The sequence below is a fragment of the Pyrgilauda ruficollis genome, unplaced genomic scaffold (assembly GCF_017590135.1).
Source record: "Pyrgilauda ruficollis isolate IOZ18807 unplaced genomic scaffold, ASM1759013v1 scaffold62, whole genome shotgun sequence".
Taxonomy (NCBI): domain Eukaryota; kingdom Metazoa; phylum Chordata; class Aves; order Passeriformes; family Passeridae; genus Pyrgilauda; species Pyrgilauda ruficollis.
In genome coordinates, this window is record NW_024527933.1 from 316,331 (window position 1) to 341,152 (window position 24,822).

Below are 24,822 nucleotides of genomic sequence, written 5' to 3' on the forward strand. Positions count from 1 at the left end.
TCTTTCCCAGCAGGATTTGGGATCCCAGCTGCACGTGTGTGCAGCTCCCAGACACCCTCCTTTAAGAAGGGGCTTGGGAATTCCCAGGGCACGGCACCCTGTGCTCGCTCATGACTCAAAAATAATTTTTTTTTTTTTCCTCCCCACTGGAATTCAGGAGCTGTTTGGCCACAGAGAAGGTGCCAGGTTTGCTCTGGATCAGAGGGTGGGGCAGTGGCTGCTGGGGGAGAAATGGGGACAAGTCCTGCCTGTGGACACTGCAACCCCTGCGCAGCTCCTGGCTGAGGACACGGCTGGGGATCTGCTGCTGGAACAAGATTTTGGGGTGCAGTGGGGCCAACACAGACCCCCCTACACAAGCCACAGGCCATGACCAAGGTGTTCCCTGGGGATCCCCCCTCTGGGACCCCCTGCTTGCTGCCACGTGGCCACCAGAGCACCCGCTGTCCCCCCAGTGTCCCCCAAGCTTCAGACTCCCCCTTGGTGACAGCCCACGGCACATTCCCACCAGGCACCACTCACCAGCAAGGCTCTCTCCGGGCTGGCTTTCCCTGCCGGGATGTGGTGGGGCCCCTGCCTTCCTCTGATGCTCTCCTCCTCCTCCTCCTCTTCCGTCCTCTTGGCCCCTACTGCAAAAAATATTAACCAGCACTTGGAGGCGAGCAGAGCCAGCCTGAGCCAACAGAAAAGAGGGACTTACCTCCTTGTCTCCCTCCTCGTGGCTCTGCTGCTTCCCAGGCAAGACAAAAAGTCTGGCAGAGCGGAGAAATTCAAAACAGGGAGGAAAATGCTGCTTTTCTCCCCGGCTGGGTGCCCAGCAGAGAACAAACAGCCCAGCTGGGGCCAGAGGGACTCGCAGCCTCCCGGGCTGGCTGGAGCTGTCAGCTGGATGCCAGAGAGCAAACACGGTGAGGAAAGGCACCATCTGACCTCCCTGCTGCAGTTCCCAGTGGCTCCAGTCAAAGAACAGAGATAAAATTAATTTACACCACTCCCGAGCCAGACTCAAGAGCTCAAAGTGAAGGTGGCAACACCAAAAAAAAAAAAAAATATATATATATATATTAAATTGGAGTTGGGTAGGAAAAAAAGGGTTTGATTTTGATCTGTAAACCTGAAAGTTTGTTGTTCCTTCAGCCCTGGAATTAGGGCCTGTTTGGGCAGGACACAGAAGTCCTGCTGCAGGGCCTTGTGCTGGTATCTCAGAGAAGCAGAAGTCGGGGTAGAGTCAGGCTTTGGCTGGTGATTGGGAGGGATTGGGGTCCCAGCAGCATCATGGTCCCCCAGGCAGCATCTCCCACCCCTGCAGAGCTCTGAGCAGCCATGGGATGGTTTTATGGGGGATTTTAAGCATCCAGCTTAAGTGGAAGTGCCCCTTTTCTGCTCCTCAGCACCCAATCCCTCTGCTCTTGCCTGCTGGCCAGCCTGTGGTACCCAGTGTGCATCCAAACTGCCCCAGCTTGGGAAGGGTTTGAACAGGAATTGAGGGGTTCCCTTATTCCAGCTTTATCCCCTCTCTCCAGCAGCATTTCCCCTCCTTCTCCCAAGGACAAAACCGGTTTCTCAGTGTTACAGAGAGAGCCCCAGTTCCTGCAGGCTTCTCCACGGACTAAATTCCTCAGAACAACCACAGGGCTGCAAACAAGTCTAAACTCCTGTTTGCAGTGGGGTGTTTCTGTTTGACAGGCCATAACCATTTCATCAGCATGTCCAAATTTATAAATATGACCTTTGGGTTAGACCAGACCTAGAACAATACAAGCCCAAGTCCACTTCAGCAGCCTGAGCCCTTCACCAGGCTCAGGATGGACAGTGGGCAAAGTGGCAGCTCCTGCGGCCCCTGGGAGCCCTGATGTGACTCCAGAGCAGGAATGAGGGGGGTTAATTTTTGGGGTGATCAGTGCAGTGTAGAGGGAGCCTACACAGTTCAATCTGCCCCTATAATTTTTAGGTTAATTCTAAAATAAAGCAGCGCAGCGGCTCAGGCGCCAGCTGGAGTTTTCTAGGTCACAGAAAACGTGGTGAATGCAGGGCTGAGGCAGCCAGGCGTGCTGCACACTGTCAACATTGCCTCTGCCACCCCAGTCCTCATCCCCACCCTCATCCTCAGCGGAGCTGCGGGCTCAGCTCTGCCCCACAACCTCAGTTGGGGCTTGGGAAGCACCACCAGCACCTGACCCTGAACCAAAAGCACCCCAATCCCACGGAGTGCTGCTGGGCAGGGCTGTGCTGAGCTCTCCCCCTGCCTCAGTTTCCCCACCCTGGTGGCACAGCAGTTTGGCCCCTGGTTTTGGGGTGCCCTGGGCTGGGCTGAGTGAGCTCACAGGGAGGTGGCCACGCTCTGGCTGGTGGCCTGGGGGCTGGAGGGGCAGTGCCAGGGCCAGAGCAGGTGGCTGTCACACTGTGACAGGAGCAGGAGTTCCTGGGGCAGCCAGCAGCCCCCAGGCCGTGTTTGCTCAGAGCCCTGCTCATGGCGGGGATTTCATCAGCAGCTGCTCTAGCTGGGGGGGGAAAAAATCAGAATAATAAATAAAACCCCATGCCTGGTGTGTCCCCCCACTCCTGGGACAGGCCAGGGGCTGTGCAGGATGGAACCAGCTGTGCTAGCTGGAATTTATTCTGCTGTTAATGCCCCTGGAACGCTGCTGCTGCTCTGGTTACTGCACCTGGCCGTGGCTGGGCACGCTGCATCAATGCCCCATTCATTCCTGAGTGTCAGACCCTGCACTGCAGCAACCCCCAGGAGAAGATTTTGGCATGAAGCCACTGTGGAGGCACCCACCTGCCAGCTCCAGCCACTCCCCAAGGGCTCAGTGTCCCCAGCCCCGGGCTGGCAGGGATGTCCCCAGAGGCAGGACAGAATGGGAACAGATTTTTACACTGCCCAGCTCTTGGTTGCAGGTTCCAGTGCTGCTTTTGGCAGCCCAGCTGTGCCATCCCACCCACCCAGGGCCAGGCTGGGGCTCAGCAGCAGCAGGGGAGGCACCAGGCACCTAAACCTGGGATTTTAGTGGTCAGTGTTGGGGAGATTCACCACTAAAACAGACCAAACAGCCACGAGGAAAGGGCTTATCCCAGGCAAGGTCAGCACCTGGACCAAGGCTTAACACCTGGCTGGGCAGCACCTTCCAAAACCAGCATCCAAAATTTAGTCCTGATTGTCTGAGTACAACCCCTCTGCTCACTGCTACAACCCCTTCCAGCTGACCCTGGGAAAAGTGAAGCACTGGGGACTCCAAGGGTGGGAAAAATGAATGTTCTTAATGAAATGACATGGCAGCTCGCAGGGACATCACATCCCTGCTCAAGGTGAGGCCTCTTGAACACCGCAGGTTTTTATAAAAAGCTCTGCAGCTTATTTATTGCTCTGGAACACGCTGCTGCCTGCAGGGCCAGGTGGGATTCTGGAATATGATATCCAGGAGTGACTAAAAGCCATGGAAAATCAGCCTCTTTCCTTCACCCTGCAGGGGTCCAGCTCAGAAAAGGAGAGGAGTCACAGGAAAGCTCCTGGATGGGACAACTGCACGAGTGGCAGCTGCTCCAGGAATGAGAAGGAGCCTGACAGGCACCACAGGGGGGATCTACTCCAAATTTTGGAGGGGTAAAAGCACTTACTGTTCATGCCAGGAATCGGGAAGGATCCATCCCTGGGAGCAGCCATTTTCCCTGGATGGGCCAAGCCACCCCTGAGCCCCAGTTCAGCCAAGGGGGTTTTAGTGACAACGACCCTGACACCCCTGGCACATTAAAAACCATGGCTGGAAAAAAAACCTATCAGCAAAATTACACTTTATTTTGGGGTTTTGGGTTTTTTTTGTTTTTTTTTTGTTTTTTTTTTTTTTTTTTCCGTTGGGGAATTTACTTTGATGAATTGTAACTTAAAAAAAGGCCTGGAAAAACCACATGCAAAAGGGTTTCTAAGTAGCAGCTAAAGTTTCTATTCCAGCATTACAAGCTATTCCAAATGATTTCCAAATTCCCAGCTATAAACTATTCCATTAAACAAACAGTTTTATCTTTAAACTCCCTCCACCCTACCCCAGTTAGTGCAGTGCAAAGGAAACACCCAAGGAATTTACATATTATTTTCCAACATATCCCATTGCAATTCCAAATGATCTGCGACGACCTAAAATAATACATCCAATTTCCTCGCCATCATAAAAAAACATTTCCCTTTCTTATTCACAGATATATTTGTGGCAAATGGCTGAATAATTACTTACAAACAGAACAATCTCTTTTTTTAACAAGTTTCTTACACCAGTAAACACAAGAGGGAGAGCTCTCGGGGGGTGGGGGGGTTTGGCAGGGCAGGCAAAGGGTGGGGGTCCCTTTGGGGGACACAGGCACCCTGGTCCCTGTGACAGGGCTGTGCTCACCCCAGGTGATGCCCTTGCCACCTTACAGACTCGGCCACGTTAAACAGGAGGGGCTGTAAGGCTTTAGGCTGCGAGGCAGAAGAGGAGCCAGCAGGAGTTTGTGTGTCCCACCCACCCAAATTGTGCCCTCAGCTCCAGCACAGCCTCTGCAATGGGACAATGGCACCCTCTGCCCTGCACAGGGCATTGTCAGCTCCCTGCTGGCTGCTCCCCTCCAGCTGAGCACGGAGGGGCTGGCTGGGAGGGGTTAGCACCAAACAGTACCTTGGGAATGCCCTGAGCCCCCCATGTCCCTGTCACCTCCCGTCTGCCCTGGCCTGACCCCGCTGCACCCACCTCACACCCCGAGCTCCAGGAGCAAAGCAGGGAGGCTCTGGGCTTCTCACTGAGCAGCAGCATGGAATTCCCAAGTTAGCATCACTTCCTCATCCTTGAGAGATCCAAACTCTTCCATTTCTCACCCCAAACATGGCTCTGCTGCTCTGTATGCAGAGCCCCGTGCCAGCAGCACTGCTCACCCAGCCAACGCTGGCATCTCCCAGACTTGCAGCAGGATCCCACAGCAGGAACACCCCAAATCCCAGGGGAACAACATCAGGGCATGGAAGCACCGGCTCAAAATGCCACGAATTCAGAGAGGCAGCTCCTGGGGCTCAGACACAGGGAAGCTGTTCCCTGCCACGCTCCCACACGTGTATTTTGTTTGTATTTGCACTTTGGGAAGGACAGAGGGTGCTCAGGACACAGTGGGAATGTCACAACACATGGACCTTTACTTGACAGCAGCAGCAGGAACAGCCTGTGGGAGGAAGAGCAGGGGGCAATGCTGCCAGCCCCCAAAAGTGCACACAGCTGGGAAGAGGAGATGCTTTCACAGCTCAGGAACAGGATTCAGGACTTGATACCATAGCCCTTATTCAGGTGGGTTCACCCTGAGCTCATGAGGTGGGAATTGTCACAGCTGCAAGGAAAATCAGCCTGGCCTGGGGAGGACAGACCCAGGGACATGTCCTCTGCATGGACCTGGTGCCTTGGTGGCCTCTGAAGCCCTTGTGTGGAGTACATCTCCAGTCCTGCAATGCACTGAGACCTCCTGCTCACCAGTGGGACCAGTCTGCTCCCTGGGCACACCCCTGCCTGCAGCAAGGCTGGTGGGACTGAGGTGACTGTAAAGAAAATGGGCTTAGAGTGCCAAAATGGCTTTTTGCCCTCCTGGCTGACCTGGAGGTCCACTTCCAGCCCACACCTGAGGGTCAAAATGGTCACAGCCCTCTCCTCCTCCCGGGCCAGGTGTCCCCACCCTGCCCCTCACCCTGGCCACAGCACAGTGCTGCCCATGGCTGCCAGGGCCACTGCCAAAATCCTGACCTGGGAACCCCCCGAGTGCTGTGGCAGAGGGTCTGCATTGCCTCCTTGGGGCTCCCTCCCCAGACCCCCCAAATTCTCACCCAGGCACAAAACCTTCAGCCTCAGCCTCCCTCCAGCATGCCTAGGGTGGCTTTTAAAACCCCCTGGCACAAGAGGGGTGCAGTGCCCAGGCCCTGCTGGGCACCCAGAGTCTCTGAGCTCTGTCCATCGGGGAGAGCGCGGCTCTCCCGGGGCTCTCCACCGGCGCCATCCCACAGCCCAGCAATCTTCTGTACACGGAACAGGGGCCAGGCTGGGGCAGCCTGCACGCAGGGGGGTCATGAGGGGCTGCAGGGGCAGTCCTGGGAGGTGTCCAGCACGGGGACAGTGCGCTCAGGCTGCAGCTGCTGGCTCCGGGCGCTCGACGACTTCCAGCGGCCACGGCCGCGCTCACTGCACGCCCTCCTCCTCCACGTAGGTCGAGGGAAACCAGCCCACCTGTGGGGGGACAGGACAGGTGAGCTGGGGGCTGGAGAGCTCAAGGGGAACAGCACAAAGCTTGTTGGAGTTTAAGGATTTGGAGAACTCAGGGACAGGGTGGGGTTGTTGGGGTGTCCTGTGCAAGGCCAGGAGTTGACACCGCGATTCTTGCGGGGCCCTTCCAACTCTGGTTTTATAAGGGAGCTCCTGTCCTGGCACTGGGATTATTGCCCTGCCATCAAGTGCTGTTGCCAGTCCTGGATGTGCCAGATCCTGATGGTGTGAGCCCTAATCACCCTAATTTGGGATGGAGCACATCACCTTGGACACCGTGCCCACGAGGCATCAGGCAGGAAGAATCTGTCTCCAGTGCTACAGAATCTGTGGGATACCAGGCCAAGCCACCAGGCTGTGGTTTTCCCAGGCTGCTGAGCCCTGCAGGGCCTGCAGACATCCCTCACGGGCAGGTTTAGGGAAGATCAGACCCTCCCACCACGTGCTCCCACCCACCTGTGTGCCCTGGATATCACTGCCACTGTCACAAAGCAGTAAATGGCCACACAGAGAAGATCAGACCCTCCCACACATGCTCTCACTCACCTATGTGCCCTGGATATCACTGTCACAAAGCACCAAATGGCCACACAGAGGTGGCTCTCACGAGGTGACAGCCCACCCAGAACCCAGGAAAAAGCAGGACACGGGACACCCCCCCTTCCCTTCGCCACCCTGACAGCAGGGAGGACATCCCGCTGCAGGAATCCCCCTGGACGCACTCACCCTTCCGTTGGTCTCCCCCTTCCACCATCCCTGGTCCCCTCCAATCCTGCTGTAGATCTTCACCACGTCCCCCTCCCGCAGCGACAGCTCCCGCATGTCCCGCGCCGCGAAGTTGTACCGTGCCACGGCCGTGCCTATGACCCGGGGGGTGAACACTGCCAGGGGACAAAGCACAGCGCCTCAGCGGCTGCCCCACGCCGGCTGAAGCCTGGGGAAAGCTTGCACAGGTTCAACCTGGGTTTTTCAGCATGGCACCAAGAGCTGGAGCTGCTCAGATGGAGGGGTGGCATCACCCGAGCTGCTCAGCCCCGCGCGGGTGGGGTGGTCGGGGTTAAAGCGGGTTCCTGCTGGGTTTGAAGGGTTCTGAGGGTTTGGGGAGCTCCTCTCTGCTGGTCAGGGGTTGGGTGGGGGTCACTGGGGTGAAGGGCACTACTGGGAGGTGGTAAAAGGAAGGATTTCATAGGAATGCACAACCATTACCAAAGAAATCATGGGAAAATCCTGTTCAGCTCTCAGCGTCAGGTCTGGGAGATTTGCCTTGTGGAGCTGCCACCCAGCTCCCAGCACCTGATGGAACCACTTTGTAAATCAACCTGGATTTAAGCTACTTCAAAACCACAGCTGCTGGGAATGGGTTCTCCTAGAGGTGTTGAGTGAATCGTGTGTGCTTTGCCATGAGGAGGAACCAGCTCCTAACCTAGAACTCCCCTGCTCCTGTCCCTGCCAGGGAGAAACCTTGGCAACTTGGTCTCATTGAAGACCAAATGGTGCCAAACCCTGACACTGACCAGCACCTTGGGATGAGGAGATGACCCCAGGAGCCATCCCAGGAGCTGAGCTGCACCAGCACAGCCCCAGCCACAGGGATCTCCATCACTTCAGGCAGGGGATGCTCAGGGGAAGCACAAGGAGGGGGAAGGCAGGGGCAGCACTCAGCATTCCTGCCCCAAAATCTGGGCACAGGGAAAAAGGCTGGAGAACCACAGTGGAGGGATGGGATGGGATGGGCAGAGGAGGAGAAAAATGCACATCCTCTGAAGTTCACAAAAAAGAAAATAAACACCCTGAGGGGATGCTGTGTTTCACTCCCCTCTTTCTCCCAGGATTTCCAAGGGTTAATTTCAACTATAAAAGTGCGCAAACCAAGGTTGAACAAAGTTTGAGGGAAAGCTTTGCCCAGGTTTTCAGCTCTTGGGGTGGAAGGAGATGAGGATGGCGATGGTGTTGGACACACAATGTGCAACCACTGGAGGATTTGTCCGTCCTGGCCAGGCAGCCAGGCTGGAGGATGGACAGAAATCAAGGCAGCTTTGAGCTCTGTCATCAGGAGCTTGCTCAGAGCCCCTTGCTACACAGATCACTTCCTGCAGTAACTTCTATGCAGTTAGAGAATCTCAAAATCCCAGATTTGTGCTTGAAAAGTTCAGTGTTCTACCCAAACAGGGAAGGCACATGTTGGCTTTGCTGGTGATTTTCTCTGTCCAGCCCAAAGGAGAGACTGAAAGATAAAAACTTCAATGGGAAGAAAATCTGGCAAGATATTGCTCTGATCCCATCAAGAGGGAGGGTGACACCAGCCTGGAAAGGATGACACTGCACTCTCTGTGGGGAGACACTGAGCTCCAAAACACCCCTGACAGCTCAGGTGTGTCCCTGTCCCCTCAGCAAGGGGCTCCTGAGCAGCCCCAGAGAGCAGAGCTCAAACCCTGCAGGACACTGGGATGTTCTCCTGGAGGACAAGGCGGGGCAGACTGGGACAGGGTGAGATGCTGATGCTCAGGGTGACACACACAGGATAACCAGGTCGAGCTTGAAGTACATCATGAGATCCCAAAGTGCTACATCCACTTTTTTTTTTTTTTGGTTAATTTTAGCCCCTTTTCTCAAACAGCAACAACTCCATCTCCTCCCTGCCTTGATTTTGGGGAGAGGGGGGAGTGCATTTTGCTGCCAACCAAGCCATGGTTAATTAACCTAATTAACTGATTTCCCAGGGCAGCACTGGGGACCCCCTGAACTGCCTGTGGGGATGGAGGGACAGGGGGGACCCCACAGGTGCCACTGGTGATGGCTTTCAAGCTGGGGATGGTGGCAGGTCTCTCCAGCAGGGAGAGGCACTGGTACCTGACCAGAAGGGACTGGAGGAGCTCTGAGAAGAAAAGTTGAGGCCCTGAGGACTGAGAAAAGAAAAGTTGTAGGAAGCGCAGGAGGCTGCAAAGAGGTTAGAGAGAAACAGAAAGAGGCAGAACACGCATTAAAAAGGAAATTAAAATAAAATATTATAAGGCACAATGCTTTAAAAGCTGATGGAGGGATACAGGGCAAAGCATGCAGAGGGTCTTGTGCAGGGGCTCCGAGCTGGGACAGCTGAGAAAAGGTCTGGCCACAGCCCCACAGCCACTGGGGGCTCCAAATTCATCCTAGGGTTGTATTTAATGCAAAAAAGTATTTAAACAACTTTTAAAACCTGTCTTCCTTTGGTATTCTTTTCTAAATATACCATGGAGAAAAATATTTAAAAGTTATTTTTCCCCAAAAAGCAGTTAGTTGTGCACTCAGGCTTTTGGACAAAACAGCATCTTGCATTATTGCACTTTTTTCTTCCCATTTATTTTGATTTTTCCTTTCTTTTTCTTTTAGACACAAACTTACCCTTTCACCCATCACCTCCATTAAAGGAGTCCCACTGGGATTCAAACCACCACAAGTCACACTGGAACCGGATCCATTAAAACACAAAAATCTCCCATGGGTGGGAAAGACAGGATAAATCCCACCAAGTGAACATCACATCCCTGCTCCCAACCAGAGGGTGGGCAAACCACAGGGTGAAAAACCACAGGAGGGGAACCAGTGAAAACTGTCCCTTCAGAGAGCAGCAGTGCCAGAGAGCCCCAGCTCAGCCAGACCCCCTGACCCATCCTGGAGAGACCCATCCTGAAAGTGCCACCAGCCCAGAAGGACTTATCTGCAAACTGAGCAACTCAAATCCTACAGGGAAGCTGTCAATTCCTTCACCCACTGCTCCTAGAGCTGGCAGGAAGGGGCAGGTTTTCCGTGGCAGCCAAGCTGGTTTTACCTGGGGAGCGGGTGAAGGTCCTGGAGGTAGAGCGCTCCCGGGATTTGTAGGGGTATTTCAGAGTTGTGTCCAGCTGCTTGAAGCTCTCCTTCAGCGAGTGGCTCTGGTAGTACTCAACCAGCTCCTGGGAAGGAAGGAGAGGCACCTGGCTGTCTCTGCCAGCCCCTGCATGACTTGCAGAGACAGTGCTATAAGGGGGAACAAAAACCCACCAGCAAGCTTTCGAACTTCTTGGCTTCCGTGATGTGGATCCAGTTGTCCTTCTCCACCACCTTGATGTGCTTCACCTCCTCGTTGAACCTGCCAACGACAGCAAAGGCACTGAAAAAAACCCACAGCCACGTGCTCCAGCCCTGGCTCGTCCTCTGTGAGAAATATTGAATTATTAAGTTCCTAAGTGGGGAATTACTCACTTAATGCTGATGGCAAAGCGCTCGGCCTCAGCCGGCCGCTCCCGGATCAGGTAGGTGCCACTGACATGAGACTTGAGCAGGTTGTCTGTCTGATGCCTCTCCATGTTCCCTGCAAACCTGAGCCCAGAGGTTAATTAGTCCATTTAATTCATTAAAATGAACTCGTATCCTTGAACAGGCATGTTTTGGATAGAAAGAGACATCTTTTTTAAAGGCATGAAGGATGGAAGGCAGGTGGAGCAACATCTGAAATATCCTGAGCAGGAGGGGAAGTGCCCTGAGATATACAAGAAGCTGCTGAGCCACTGAAGCACAGAGAGTGGCCTCTTCCCTTTGAAGTACCTGACACCTGGAAAAACCCACTAATTGGGAATCAGTCTCCAGGTTAATGAGGCCTCAGCAGGAGCTGGAGAGCAGGGATAATTTATATCCATGAATTCATGAACCTGGCTGGAGCTGGAGAGAAGGAGCAGCAGGCAAGCCAAGCACAGCCTCTCCTGCCAAGGCAGGAGTTGCCTCCTTCCTCCCACAATCATTTTCTGGGCACAGAAAATGGGAAGAGAAACCAGCATGTCTCTTTTTGCCTCTGACCCTCTCCACCAGTGAAGAAATCCCCACAGCTGCTGCCAGGGCTTTTAACATCCCCCCAACCACCACCGAGGCAGCTCCATGGCATCCAGAGAAAGGTGGATGCAGAGCTCTGCTGGTCTGCATGTGGAATCCCTTCCTGGAGCGGATTCCTGAGCAAGCAGCACCCAAAAGGCAAGGCTGGTGTGTGTCTGTGCCCACTCACCACGGGTACGCCGTGTAGTCGATCTCCCGCGAGGGCGGCCGGCTGTTGGGGGGCTGCAAAGTGAGAATTGCTCATTAGTGAAGAGCCAGCAGCTCCTCAGGCTGTGTGGGATGCTCCTCTCCACGGGAGGATTCCCTCTGCCAAGCCATCCCCGGATTCTGGGCTTGGGCAGAGGAGGGCAGTGTTGTAGCTGAGCATTTCCCTCTCAGCTCCCAGCTGGGCTGAGCAGGCTGTGTTTGTTCATTTACCTGAGTGGTTTTTAATTGGGAAGCAGCTGACAACATTACAGCAAGCAGCTAAAAGCAATTAAAACAAACCAAACGCAGTTTTCCTGCACTGGGCCTGATCTCCAGCACTCTGCTCCTGGGTCAGGGAAGGAACAGAGCTGAATCTGATGATGCCAACCCCAGCCTTGGGAACAGGGCTGGGACCACCCTGCCCTGACACCTGCACCATGGCAGGAGGGATCCACCTCCCCTGCGAGGCAGAGGCCTTGCTGAAGGCCCAGGGAAAGACTGAGGTCTTGAGGAGAAGGCTGAGAAGTGTGACAGGGACAACCCCACCTGGCAGTCCCAGCTCCATCCCCTCTGTGGCACTTACCCTGGCATCCACGGGGCAGGGTTTCACTGAGGAGCTGGGGAAATAACCCGACTTCTTCGTCTGCAGCAGCCTCCCCTGCAAAGCCAAGCTGGGCATCAGACTGGGATGAGCACTGGTGGCACTGGGAAGGGGGGGGACAGGCCCCAAACTGCCTCCCGAGCCCCAGCACACCCCTGCACCAGGAAAGCCCCAAAATCAAAGGCATCATGCAGAAGTCACTGGTTTAGGAGTTTCCAGGAGTTTCCCAAGAGGAATCACGCTCACCTCCCACCACGGTGAGTCGGGGTCCCCCCTCAGCAGCTCCATCACGTCCCCAATCTGAAAGGTCAGCACTGGCTTCCCAGGAGGGGCTGGGGTTCCATGGTAATTCTGAACAGCCACCATTTTAGGACCTGGCAGAGAAGCAAAACAGTTTTACAGCCTTGTCCCAGCTGAAAAAAAAGCCCAAACAGAGCCAGCCCTCCTGAAGCCTGCTCTCCTCATCCCCTGACAGGGCACAGCAGGCAGGAGTTAGGGGCAGGAAACATGAAAGCAGAAAGGAATGGTGTCCACAGTGAATGTTCTTGGCTCCTGCAGTTACATGCATGATTGAGTTCCCTGAGCAAAAATAAACCCAGGAAGGACCCAGCCAAGCTGAAGCTCCAGCTCCCAGCCCTGCACCTGGATTTGAGCCTCAGCAAGGAGCTCAAATCCAGGGGAGGAGAGGAAAATCAAGGAGAGGAGCTCTTGCCAGGCAGTGCCTGGCCAGCAGCAAGCCCTGCCAGGCTCAGCAGTGACCCCACAATTGCAAAAGGGACCTGTGAACACTCAGCTACCACTGAATATCAGCTGGACCTGGGACTCAAAACGCCCCTGAAGCTCCCAGTCAAAGTCCACTTGTCTTGCCAACAACTGCACATTAAATAAACTTCCCCCACTGCACCAAACCCACAGTGTTTATCCTCAAAATGCCTCCCCACCTCTGCCTCTCCCCTCCCAGCAAGAGCACTCTGTGCTTGTTTTGTTGTTTTTTTTGGGTTTTTTTAACCACAAATTTGATTCAGGTTTCTTTTTGCCAGGCTTGGCTTTCCTTCCATCAGAAACAGCACAAAAACAAATTGTTCTTCTCCTTTGAGCCACAGCAGGGGCAGGGCAGGCCCAGAGCTCTGTCCAGGCAAGTTTCAAACACAGGAAGATAAAAAAAAAATTATTGCAGCAACCTTTGTGACTGATGGCCCTGAGCACACTGGACATGCTGCCCATCAGCAAGAAATCTCCCTGCCAGAACATGCCTGCTCTGCCCTGAAGGTTGATTTGGCACGAGGATGTCGTGCCAGGCTCTCCTCGGTGTGATGGGCAGAGCTTTGCTGGCCCAGGGCTGAAATTCTGGGGCAGCAGGGACAGGAGAGACCCCAGTGCCCCATGGCTGGCCACGAGGAAGCACAGGACCCTTCTGCAGGCACTAAAGCTCCCTCCTGGGTTTGGAAGGAGCCTCCCCCTCCCACACACCCAGAGCTGGGGATTCCTGCAGCCACAAGCTGTCCCTGCCCCACAGCAATGCCCTTACCAGGTCCTGCACCCAGTGAATCCTGCAAAGAAAGAGGAAAAATGCTCAGTGAGGACACATCAGCCTCAATTCTCCCTATGAGCAGCCACCTGATACCCATGGGGTGAGAAAACCCCTCCCCAGATTCCCCTGGTACCCCCCAGCCCATGGTGCCCACCCCAGCTGGGTGCTGGCACCTCCTGAGGGCTCTGGGGCTGCTTAAACTGGGCCAGTTCTAGGCTGGAGAGGAGGCCACTGGTCCCAGTCCTGTCCCACTGGGGGCCCCAGTGTCCCACTGACCCCAGTCCTGTCCCACTGGTCCCAGTCCTGTCCCACTGGTCCCAATCCTGTCCCACTGACCCCAGCCCTGTCCCACTGGCCCCAGCCCTGTCCCACTGGTCCCAGTGCTGTCCCACTGACCCCAATCCTGTCCCCCAATCCTGTCCCACTGGTCCCAGTCCTGTCCCACTGGTCCCAATCCTGTCCCACTGACCCCAGCCCTGTCCCACTGGCCCCAGTGCTGTCCCACTGACCCCAATCCTGTCCCACTGGTCCCAATCCTGTCCCACCGGTCCCAGTGCTGTCCCACTGACCCCAGTCCTGTCCCACTGACCCCAGTCCTATCCCACTGGTCCCAGTGCTGTCCCACAGGCTGCTGGGACCCCTCTGAGTCCAGTGCTGGCTCTTCCCATGAGCTGCCCACACCCAGACTGGACAAGGGCACAGGGGGGTGAGGAAAAGGCCAAACCACGTACCTGGTCTGCTGAAGAACCTGCAAGAGAAATGGTGGGGTAAAGGGTTAATTTAGCAAGAAAAAACTCCATTTTCTGGTTCTCTTGATGCTCTGAGTGTCAACAGACCAGCAGCAGGGTGTGAAGCTGAAGCAGGAAGGCCAAAGCAGAGCTGGGGTCACTTTGAGTCCTGCAATTTTGTTCCTCCCTCCCTCCCCTCCTCACCCAAAATCTTTCCAAAGCCCCCCTGTGACCCCCCCTGGAGCATCAGCAGGGTTCTGCCCTGGGTGAGCACAGGGGAGTCCCAGCTTTGCCCAGTTTAGACCAAGGACACAAATTTTTGCTGGGCTTTGGGATATTTGGGGTCTGGAGAGGAGCTCTCTCCTCATCAGAAATGTTCTCCCTGCTGCAGACCCTCCTGCTTTCGCTGTTAAATGATGAAGAATTGATCATCTCTCTTCAATGCCCACCCACAAGAGCTGGAGATCCCAGCCCTGCACAGAGCTGCTGTGACTCCCTGCCATCCATGGGATGCAGCTGTTTGTTTTGGAGAATTTTGCTCCTTTGTTTGCATTTTAAACCATCAACCAACATGAATTACAGCTCTGGCAGGTGGGGTGGGAGCACACTTGTGGTTTTTTATGCATTAACAAACATCAGTGCTTTATAAAGTGAATTTCTCAGATCATTCACGTGCAGCAACAAGCTGCTCATGAAATTACTCACCCATCTTGCAGGGAGGAATAATCTCCAAGCACTCCTTGTGAGCACCTGCTCCACATTTGGGGCAAAGATAGCCCTGGTAGAAGGTTCCTCTGTGCCACCAAAAAAAAAAACCCAGTCAGAAAATCCTAATCCAACCTCAGCTTTGAGGTTTTTCTTTCTGTGTTTTACTGCAGAACAGCAGGAAGGTTGTTGCTCACCTCAGGAACATCCTGCAGGCTTTGCAGTTGGTTGTCTTCTCAAATGTGTACATCTGGAAGTTGTGGTGATTTGCATTGGCTTTCTCTGGCTTGATGTTGGACCTGAGGGGAAGGAGCTGGGGGTTATCAGCCTGTCCCCACAGGGCTGCTGGCACCTCAGTCACAGCCTGGACACCACACAGACACCAAATCCAGTGTGGAAGGAGATCAGGGCTTGGTTGTAGAGAGAGGATTTTGCCCATTACCTTCCCCTGGGACAGGAGTCATGGGTTTGGCCTGAGTCACCATCAGCCCAAGCCCTGCTCAGGACCAGCCCTGCAGCACCACCCTCCCTCCTCACCCTGCTCCTGCCCCAGCCTGGTGCTCCCCAAGGACACCAGGGTGAGGTGTCCTTCCAGAGAATCACAGAAAGCTTTGGATTGGACATTTAAAATCATCCCACCCCACCCCTGCCACGGCAGGGACACCTCCCACTGTCCCAGGCTGCTCCAACCCTGTCCAGCCTGGCCTTGGGCACTGCCAGGGCCTGCCCACCCTCCCAGGGAAGGATTCCTGCCCAATGTGCCATCTCAGTGCCAGAGATGCTCGGTGGGGATGCTCAGAGAACACTTCCAAGCTCCCTTTGCACAGGGACTCGTCCAGCAAGCCCCCAGGAGCTTCCCCACCACAGGTTTTGCTGTCAGAGCTGCTCTGCAGTGACCTGATGGCCCAAGACACTTCTCCCCCACTCCTGGCAGCTGCACCCGGGGCTGGAGCAGCCCCTCATGCTCACATGGCCATTTCAAACTGCTCCATCCACTTCCTCTTCATCTCCTCAGTCTTGCAGAAGAACTGGAAGCCCTGCTTCCCCTGGAGGTGGATCAGGTAGAAGCCGTAGGACCACTGCAAAGGAAAAGAGAGCAGATCTGGCAGCAGAACACACCTCAGCTCCACTCACAGGCCTCAGGCACTGCTCTGAGTGCCTGTCCCTGCCCCCTGTGCTGAGCCAGGGACAGCAGGGGAGGAGGAAGGAGAGCTCCCTGTGTCTCTAACACATCCCAGTTAATGAGCCTGAACCGCCTGGTGCTGTGCACTTGGAGCAGGCAGGATCTCATGGTGGCAGATGAGAGAACCCAGATTCTTCTGCTCCACTGGATCCTCCCCAGCCCTTCTGCCCGTGCCTGACAGCAAGTGACAGCCCAGGAGGAACATCTGACCTGCCCACTGCACATATGCTCAGCCTGTCTGTCAGCACACTGCACACAAACACACACAGCCAAAGGGGTGCTCTGCTTACCATTTTTCCATGGGACTAGAAAGCATAGGAGAGCAAAGGGGAGAGAGATTTCATTAAAACACAAAGCCAGCAGCGTTCCCTAGGCAGTTCTTGTCCCTTATCCCATCTGCACCACAGCTCTTGCCATGGGATGGAAATGGATTCAGCTGAAGGGGCTCACTTAAAGCAAGAGCTGGGAGGTTTTTCCTCCATGGCTGCAGAGTGAGCATCAAACCACAGGAAAATGATGTTCCTTCAGTGCTTTGAGTGCCAATTTTGGCAGCCTGGTGTGCAAAGCTGCCTTTCCAGGCTCCTCCACCCTGCAGCTTGTGGGAGAAAGAACATCCTGCACCTTCCCTCCCTCCTCCCTGCCCTCCTCTCCTGCCCATCTGATGTTTGCTCCCTGACACTGGGCCAGAAAGCAGAGAGCAGCTTCCTCCCTCCTAGCTCCAATCATCCCAGCCTCCTCAGGGCTGCTCTGCCAGGACACAGGTCAAGGATCCAGCCCAGCCCCACATTAATAAACATTTCCCAACGCTATTTAAGGCTGCCTTGAAAGCTGGAAAAAAATAGATATATATATATATATATAGATATATATATATATAAAATATAGTATATATATGTAGTATAAAGTATATATATATACTATATAGTGTGTGTATATATAGTATATAGTATATGTACTATATAGTATGTATATATAGTCATGAGCTATATATAATATACAATATAATAACTTATTCTGTTCACTGGTGAAAAGCAATTAGCGTCAATGTAACTGGCAAAAAGTTTTACAGAAATTTAATCATTTAATAATTACAGAAATTTAATAAGGCACATATACACATCTACTTATGCACGCAGCCTAGCTTACGAAAATGTTCATGTAAGTGAGGGAGGAGGGAGCCTGGCCATGGACACAGGCACAGCCCCCCAAGAACCCCCCAGAGCTCCAGCACTGGGCACCCAGGGCATGTTTGGGGACACTGGGGACAGGGGCCACTCACCTGTCCTGCTTGGTGTGGTTCACTATGGAGCGCACCTTGAGCTCCCCGTCGATCTTGGGCCTCCCAAACTCCTCCAGCTTCACCTGCTGCAGGAAGCAAGGCAGGGCTCAGACCCAGAGCCAGCCTGGAACGCTGCCCTGGGCAGGGGAACCCCAGAGCTGGCTGGAGTCACCCCCAGCACAGTCCCCCAAGAACCCCCAGAGTTCCAGCACTGGGCACCCAGAGCAAGGCTCAGCAGTTTGGAGCATTTTTGCAAACCCTCCCCACCTGAAATAAGCTATTTTTCAGAGGTTTTCATAATAATTAAGGATTTTGTCTCTGTTAAACAGCCATCAATTAAAAGTTCATAGCTTCCAAATGAAGCCACGGCTTGAAGCCCCCAAACCCAGCACCAGGTGTGCTGAGGCACAGCAGCAGGGCTGAGTGTTTGGCACCTCTGCAGTTTGGAGGATGAGTTCTCCTTAAAATACCTGCTTGAAATTTCTGGGGATTCAGTGTCTTTTTACATGAGCCCTTCTCCTCCCCCTTCAGTTAACCTCTGTCCTCTTAAAATCAAAAGAAAACCTCATTTTAAATAGAAGCCAGATAGGCAGCTTGAGGAACTTCTCTGTCCTTCCTACAGTAATAATGTGAGAAAAAGCTGAAGAGCCATTTTTAGTGTAACACCAGCAAGAGAAGCCACCCTTCATCCCAGCCAAAGCAGTTTTGTGATGGAGCATCCACCTCTGGGCCATCGGCAAATCAGGAGAGAGTCTGAACACATGGGGATCTTTCAGCACATCAGAATAAGCAGTAATTGCCCAAAAAACCCAAATACATTAATAATAAATGAATTAAACTGTCTTCAAGAGGATTTTCCAACTTACCAGGTTTTCTATAGAGCTCTGAAATTCACTTATTTTCTTCAAAGTCTCTTTGTCCCTCTTGACTTCATTGATGTACATGGCCAAGTCCTTACAAAAAAAAAGGTGAATAGTGATTTTTACTTTACCAGTACCTTACCCAGGAGAACAAACATGAGCCTGGCTCCCTGAATCCCTCAGGAGTCTGAGCAGCCTGGGACAGGTGAGGTTGTTGGTGCTCCCAGAGCCAGGCAGGTGCTGCAATGTTTTCCATTTCCCAGAAGATGGCAATGCATGAATCCATGGCAATGCAGGAATCCATGGCAGCACAGCGGTCCCAAACCCCAGATTTTCATCCATCAAAGAGAAGGAGCCATCCCTTCCACTGGGACAACTTCTTGCACCTTTCAGAGTGGATTTGCTGTGCCTGTTTGCTTCTTATCTGCTCCCTCCTTGACCTCAACAACAGCTCTTGTCAACTTGGATTAAATCTGAGCAGGGATTTTTTAAGACATCCCCCCGGGTCAGACCTCGCTCAGCTCCCCAACACAAGGAGGGTTAATCACATCCCATAGTCACAGATCTACGTGACAATACTTGTAACATCACCAGGCCCGGGGTGGCAGGGATGGTGATGAGAAATGACACAACCAAAAGCCTTCTGAAGCAGGGAAACACAATCCCAGGCAAGCACAATCCCAGGATCAACCAGAACTCAAAACAACAACCTGCAAATGTTGGTTGTGGAATTTCACTGGGAGCTGCATTTCCCCCACCACCACTGGGAACTCAGTCCTGCATTCTCAGGCAGAGGATTGGTACCTGCACCCAAAAAAACCCCACCACAAATGATTTTTTTTTTGGTGCAAATCCTGCCCCTGCCTTGCAAAAGCAACTGTTCAAGCCAAATAAAAGGGAGCAGAATCCCTCTGGGAATGTCAGTGCATCCACCCCCCTGCACAGCCCTCACCCCAGACAGCAGCAATGTCTGCTGCCTGCCAGCACAGCAGACAGAAAGGCTGGACTTGTGATGAAAGACACCACTTGGAAGTTAAGCCTTGGTTTACAGATCAATTAAAACCAAACTGAATGGCTCCCAAACCCCCCGAGCCCAGCGTGGTCAGAACTGCTCCCACACTGTCCTGGGGATGGGGAGGAGGAGAGAGAAACCTCGCTGATGGTTATCAACATCCTCCTGCAGCAAATGCTGAGTGTGCAGCAGAGCCAGAGCAAACACACATTTGTTTTTCAGCAGTGCTGCTGGGTGATGAGGCCACGAGCAGGGCTGAGCTGCTGTCACCAGGCACAGCGTTCATCTGAGGCCACAGCAGCAGGCTGGCAGTGCAACGTCCTTCAAAGCACCTCAGCTCCACAGAGAGCCCCACAGCAGCCCTGGGCTGGCAGGAGAACGGCTGGAAAGGTCACCCAGCTTATGTAAGGGCCAGAAAATGCAGCCACGTTACAAAAGCTGCAGCCCAGAGGTGGAAAACAAAGTGACCACGAGCACAGGGATGAACCCTGAGGTGAGCATCCTCCAGTCAGCTTCTGCTGACAGTGGATCTGGTGTGAATGTGTGTGTGGGGAGATATAACCGAGCCAGGAAACGTTTGGATGATTCTACAATTTGATTTTTTTTTTTGTTGTTGTTGCTGATGGTTTTTCTGGGATTTTGGGGGCTCCAGCTAAAAGCTGAAAAAAACCAACTCGAAGTGAAGCAAAGCAAACTGCTGATGCCAAAAGTCATCAATTGTTGAAAACACATCTTCCCTATAACAAAATAAAATAAAAAAAGGTGGATTAAAGGATTCCCACCCAGCACCTGGCTGACAGCACCCAGGGAATGCTCCACACAGGCAGACTCCCATGGCTGCCACACTCCCTGACTTGCTGATACCTCTGGAGCTCCTCCAAATCCTTCCCAGCAGAGACAAAAGCCGGATCTGGCAGAGCCTCTGCACACACAGCAGCAATCAGGGAAAAGTCCTAACTTGTCAACAAACCCCAGCTCCCCCCTCTGCCTCAGGGGGACAGTGGTGACAAGGGATCTGCTGCGAGGCCACCACACCAGGTGACAATCCACGCACACAGGCATGGCCAAAAGGAGCAGACCTTGCCTTCCCTCAAGCTGCTCCTGGGTGCATTTTAAATCCAATTTTTTGTTCCACAGAGCAGAGGGATCCTGAGCTCTGCAGCAGCCCAAAGCCAGCACAGCCCACTCCCCACTTCACCCTCTGTACCTGCATTGCCTCCAGAGCCTCCTTCAGCTGCTGCTTCTCTGGCCGGTCTGAGGAATGGCTGAGCAGCTCCTGAAATAAAAATAAAACGATAAAATATTAAATAATAAATAACAAATAAATAAAATTAATAAGTAATAAAAATTAATAATAGAAGTAAATATAAATTAATAAAAATAAGGAGTTTGGATGTGCTAGGAAAGATTTCCAGACCCTACTTGCACTGGAGAGGGTCTGCCTGAGTGTTGGCAGGGTGGTGACAGGGATGTCAGGGTGGCTGCAGGCATTCCAAGGGTGACTGGAGGGATGCCAGGAAGGTGGCAGGGATGCCTGGGTGACAGCAGGGATGCCAGGGAGGTGGCAGGGATGCCAGGAAGGTGGCAGGGATGCAGGGATGCCCAAGCAGGCAGCTGTGGCTGCAGGACAGGGAACACACCAAGGGCTGGTGCTTGAGAGATCTGTTACATGGAGTTGACTGGAGGAATTTCACACATAATCAGATTATATGCAAGCTTATTTTATGTTCATTAAGTGCCTCTTGTGGCTAGCAAGTGCAGAATTACCCTGGGTCACTCTACTTTAGGAGACAGCACAAATATTATGTTGTGTTAAGTAGCTCCAGTAATTATTTTATTTGAAGGGGAATAAAAATCCCCTTCTTTTTGCTTGCCTTTGGCAATGATTCACCCTTCACTGACAGAGGTGAAAGATGCTACAGCAGAGAGAGAAGTGCCAGTGCTGAAAAACTTACTTTTAACAGGAGATGATACTTCAAAACTCTTTGCATTGGAACCACCAACAGATCTTGCAATTTGAATTTCCCATCCTGGACCTTTAGTGTGCATTCCTAGGAAGGAGATCAATAAATCAGCAGGGAGAAAACAACAGCTTCCCACCTAAAAGAAGTCTCTGAAGTCTTGAGAATGTTTGTTTGGCTCCTGTAAACTCAGTTCTGATGCCCACAGACCTTGCAGCCACCCAGGGCTGGGCTCCCACCACAGAGGTTACCAAGGGATTCATCCCAGGGGCTGGACCCTAAATTCCAGCCACTGCCATGCAAATGAGCCACTCCAGCCTAATGAGATGCTGCTCATTAGGGCACTGTATGAATGCTCCCAGACCTGGGGCAATGTCAAATGAAACCCATCTGCCTCAGCCACCTCCTCACTGGGCCAAGCTACTGATTGGTGAGGGGCTGGCACTGAGCATGCAGCCTGTGGCTCTGGAGTCGCTGATGAGCATTAAACCATTAAGATGAGCTAATTGTGGTTGGAGGAAGTTTTGCCACAGTTACCTTTGCCCAGACTCATTTTCAGCCCCCCTGCATGACAGAGCTGCCACGAGGGAGGGAGAGACAGCAAAAGCAGGGAGCAACTGGATGCTCCAGCCTTGATGTGAGACACAGAGAGCCCATTTTCCACAATTCCTAACTGCAGCTTTACCCCTGGACTGGGTTCACACAGGGAATCAAAGCACATTTGCAGGAGGTGAGGTAACATGGACAGACAGCCCGGCAAATTCCGATTAGCTTCAAGAGCAAAGCAGGAATTAGAGCTGGGTAAAACCAGCAGCTCAAACAATGCAGTCCTTCTGGGGCTCCTTTGATTCCCCTAATGTCTGGATCAGCTCCTATTCACACTAAGAAGGCCAGGGCAGGAATTCTGGTGTTTGCCTGGGGATTTGGGTTTGCCTCTGCCAGTCCCCGATGCTGCTGGTGGCTTTGGAAAACCACGTGGCTCCTGGTTTGGGGATGCTCAGGGCCTGCACAACTCAAAGAACTTGTCCCAGCCAGTCCCACTCAAATAAAGTCACTGGTTTGTTTTAACTTGGATAAACTTGGGGAGGAAGGACAGACTGAAGGTCTGGTGAGGAGACAAGGGAAAAACGAGGCACAGGACAGGATAACACCCAGCTTTGCTCCCTCTGTGGCAGCACAGACACACTGTGACACCCTTCTTCTCTTCTGGTCAATCAAACACTCCCCAGACACCATCCTCAGCTCCAGCAGGTCCTTCCCAAAGCTGGGACAAGGGCTGGGGGCAGCACTCAGCCCCTGCCCGCTCACCTCCACCTTCTGCCGCACGTCCTCCCGGTTGGCAAGGAGGTGGTTCAGGGTGTTCTGGGCATATTCCATGTGGCTGCAGTACTTGCCATAAATCAGCAGCCTGGAGGGAGGAAAATCACAGGTTTAACTGGAAATGCTGGCAGTTATAAGCTGTTATAAAAGATATATAAATGTGTGTACAGCGAAAGGCCGAGGCGAACAGCTATTCCCCCTTTTCACTGCTTAGCAAAGTATAAACACTCTTTTACTGTGTGGCTTTTTGACATTTAGATTTCCATCACTTGAACATTTAGAAGTTTCCAGAGTGTATGGAGGTGATTCAGCTCATGATGAGCAGAAGGGGCTGGGTGGGCAGAGCAGAGGAGCCTGGTTTTAGATGAGGTAGTGGGATGAAATTCTTCCTTGTGAAGGTGGTGAGGAACTGTCAGAAGCTGCCCAGAGAGTTTGTGGCTGACCCTGGAATTATCCAAGGCCAGGTTGGACGGGGCTTGGAGCAAGCTGGGATGGTGGAAGGTGTCCCTGCCCATGGCAGGGGGTGAAATGGGATGGATTTTAAGGTCCCTTCCAACCCAAACCATTCAGTGATTCCATGATGGTTCTATGTCACATTTTAGAATCACATCTTCTTGAATGAGCCACGGGGACCTAGAGATCAAGAGCCTGGGTAATTGGGAAAAGAATGTTGTCACAGCCTTTGGAAACACAGTGAAGCACTGCATGGACACCCTGGGCTATAAATTTAAACACTGACAAAAAAAGAGCAGTTTTGTCATGGATTCCCCCTTTTCCCTCACTTCCTTCATTAATCCTGCCTGACAGGTTTGGGTTTTCTCCCCCTTTCTGGCTGTTAACTGTGCTGCTGCTGCTGCTGAGACACATCCTCCATCACAAACTGCATCTCATCCGTTATCTGGGGGCCTCATCTCTCGATGGAGATGACCTGGGAACCACTGACCCAGTTGCTCCATAAACATGGGACATTCACACCCTGCAGGGAAGTGAATAAAGAGATTTATGGAGCCACAGCCAGTAAAGATTATTCTTCCACCTTTTCCCCCTGACAACTTCTGCACAGGCACAATAACATCTACCTTGCCAGAATGGGGAGAGCTTCAAAAAGGTTTCAGGAGCATAAATTCAAACCTCTGTCTTCCAGAGGAAGAGATTTACAAACTATTTCCTTAAAAAAAGGCCCCTGCAAAGCCAAGGAGTAATGCATCATTTTGCCAGAGTGTCTCCAAGGATGTGGAGGGCAGCAGGAGTTGTTTGTCATGGACAGATTTGATGGAGGAAGGTCCCATACTCAGGGACCAAGTGGGGACTCTGGAGGTCCATGTTCCCTTCTTGGTGGGACAACACTGTCTCCCCAGCGAGTTCACCTTCTCTTCCTCCTCCTGCACTGAAATTCCCTTGCTGTAAAATGTGGTGTTCCTGACCTTCCTGATGGAGGAAAGGACTCCGCCTGTTTACATCAGGCTGCTCCAAACTCTTCATCCCCAACAATCTGATTTTCTCCAAGGTAAAACCCCCCTTGAGCAGCAGTTTCCCACAGCACTGATGTCCCCAAAGTCTCCCTGGACTGAAGGAGTTTCAGATCCACCACCACCACCTCACAGCTGCTTCCCACAGCACTGATGTCCCCAAAGTCTCCCTGGACTGAAGAGAGCTTCAGATCAACCACCACCACCTCACAGCTGTTTCCCTCACACCTCTCCAAGGCTTTCAGGTCCTTCAGGAAGTTGTCTGCAAGCTCCCTTAGGAAGGGGGTCAGCTGCTTCACCCATCTGCATGGAACTCACCAGCTCCAAGCATTCTGCCAGCTCCCACCAGCATGTCAACAGAAGAAAACATTGATTTAATGGCTCAAAACCCAGCCTCGTGCTCCTGCACAGCCACTGCACCTCCCTGGGCAGCAGTGTCACCTCCACAACCCCTCCTGTGTCCCCTCCCTGCTCCCTGTGTCCACAGCTCTGCCCCAGGGATGGCACTGGCATGCACGGGGCTGAGCCAGGAATCAGGAGATCAAAATCACCTGAGTGAGTTTTATGAGTATTTCGAAATTATTTGCATTCCTCTATGAAATATTTTTGTAATTTAACCCAGAAAAAAATGCCCTTTATAACAGAGGCCCCCAGAATGATGGAAGATGTGACCTCACGGTGTGTTATTAATGCAGATGGTATTTCTGCAGTTATTGACTTCTGAATGGCATTTCTGTGTCTAGACACTGGTTTAATCACAGTGAAATAACAGCCTGGCACCATTCCACAATGAATCACCCTTTGATTACTATTAAGGATATTAAAGGCTTTTATCAACCTTATCTCTGCGTGCTGGGGTGCTCCTGCTTGCAGCTGCCA

General features: G+C 52.7%; 1 protein-coding gene across 1 annotated transcript in view; it reads right to left on the bottom strand.

The window, feature by feature from the left end:
* Nucleotides 1-5,135: 5,135 nt before the first annotated feature.
* The window catches only part of VAV2 (vav guanine nucleotide exchange factor 2), a 126,832-nt gene continuing 107,145 nt past the window's right edge, over nt 5,136-24,822 (bottom strand). The window contains exons 9-28 of the mRNA XM_041483864.1: nt 22,463-22,562; nt 21,149-21,244; nt 20,401-20,469; nt 18,188-18,274; nt 17,322-17,407; nt 16,684-16,720; nt 16,333-16,347; nt 15,829-15,938; nt 15,057-15,158; nt 14,860-14,948; nt 14,158-14,174; nt 13,424-13,445; nt 12,142-12,269; nt 11,878-11,952; nt 11,278-11,330; nt 10,485-10,601; nt 10,284-10,371; nt 10,072-10,195; nt 6,993-7,147; nt 5,136-6,230 (exon numbers count right to left, since the gene is read on the bottom strand). Of these exons, the coding sequence (XP_041339798.1) occupies nt 6,183-6,230; nt 6,993-7,147; nt 10,072-10,195; nt 10,284-10,371; nt 10,485-10,601; nt 11,278-11,330; nt 11,878-11,952; nt 12,142-12,269; nt 13,424-13,445; nt 14,158-14,174; nt 14,860-14,948; nt 15,057-15,158; nt 15,829-15,938; nt 16,333-16,347; nt 16,684-16,720; nt 17,322-17,407; nt 18,188-18,274; nt 20,401-20,469; nt 21,149-21,244; nt 22,463-22,562 (1,618 nt within the window). The 3' untranslated portion in view covers nt 5,136-6,182. The remainder of the gene's footprint in view (nt 6,231-6,992; nt 7,148-10,071; nt 10,196-10,283; nt 10,372-10,484; nt 10,602-11,277; nt 11,331-11,877; nt 11,953-12,141; nt 12,270-13,423; nt 13,446-14,157; nt 14,175-14,859; nt 14,949-15,056; nt 15,159-15,828; nt 15,939-16,332; nt 16,348-16,683; nt 16,721-17,321; nt 17,408-18,187; nt 18,275-20,400; nt 20,470-21,148; nt 21,245-22,462; nt 22,563-24,822) is intronic.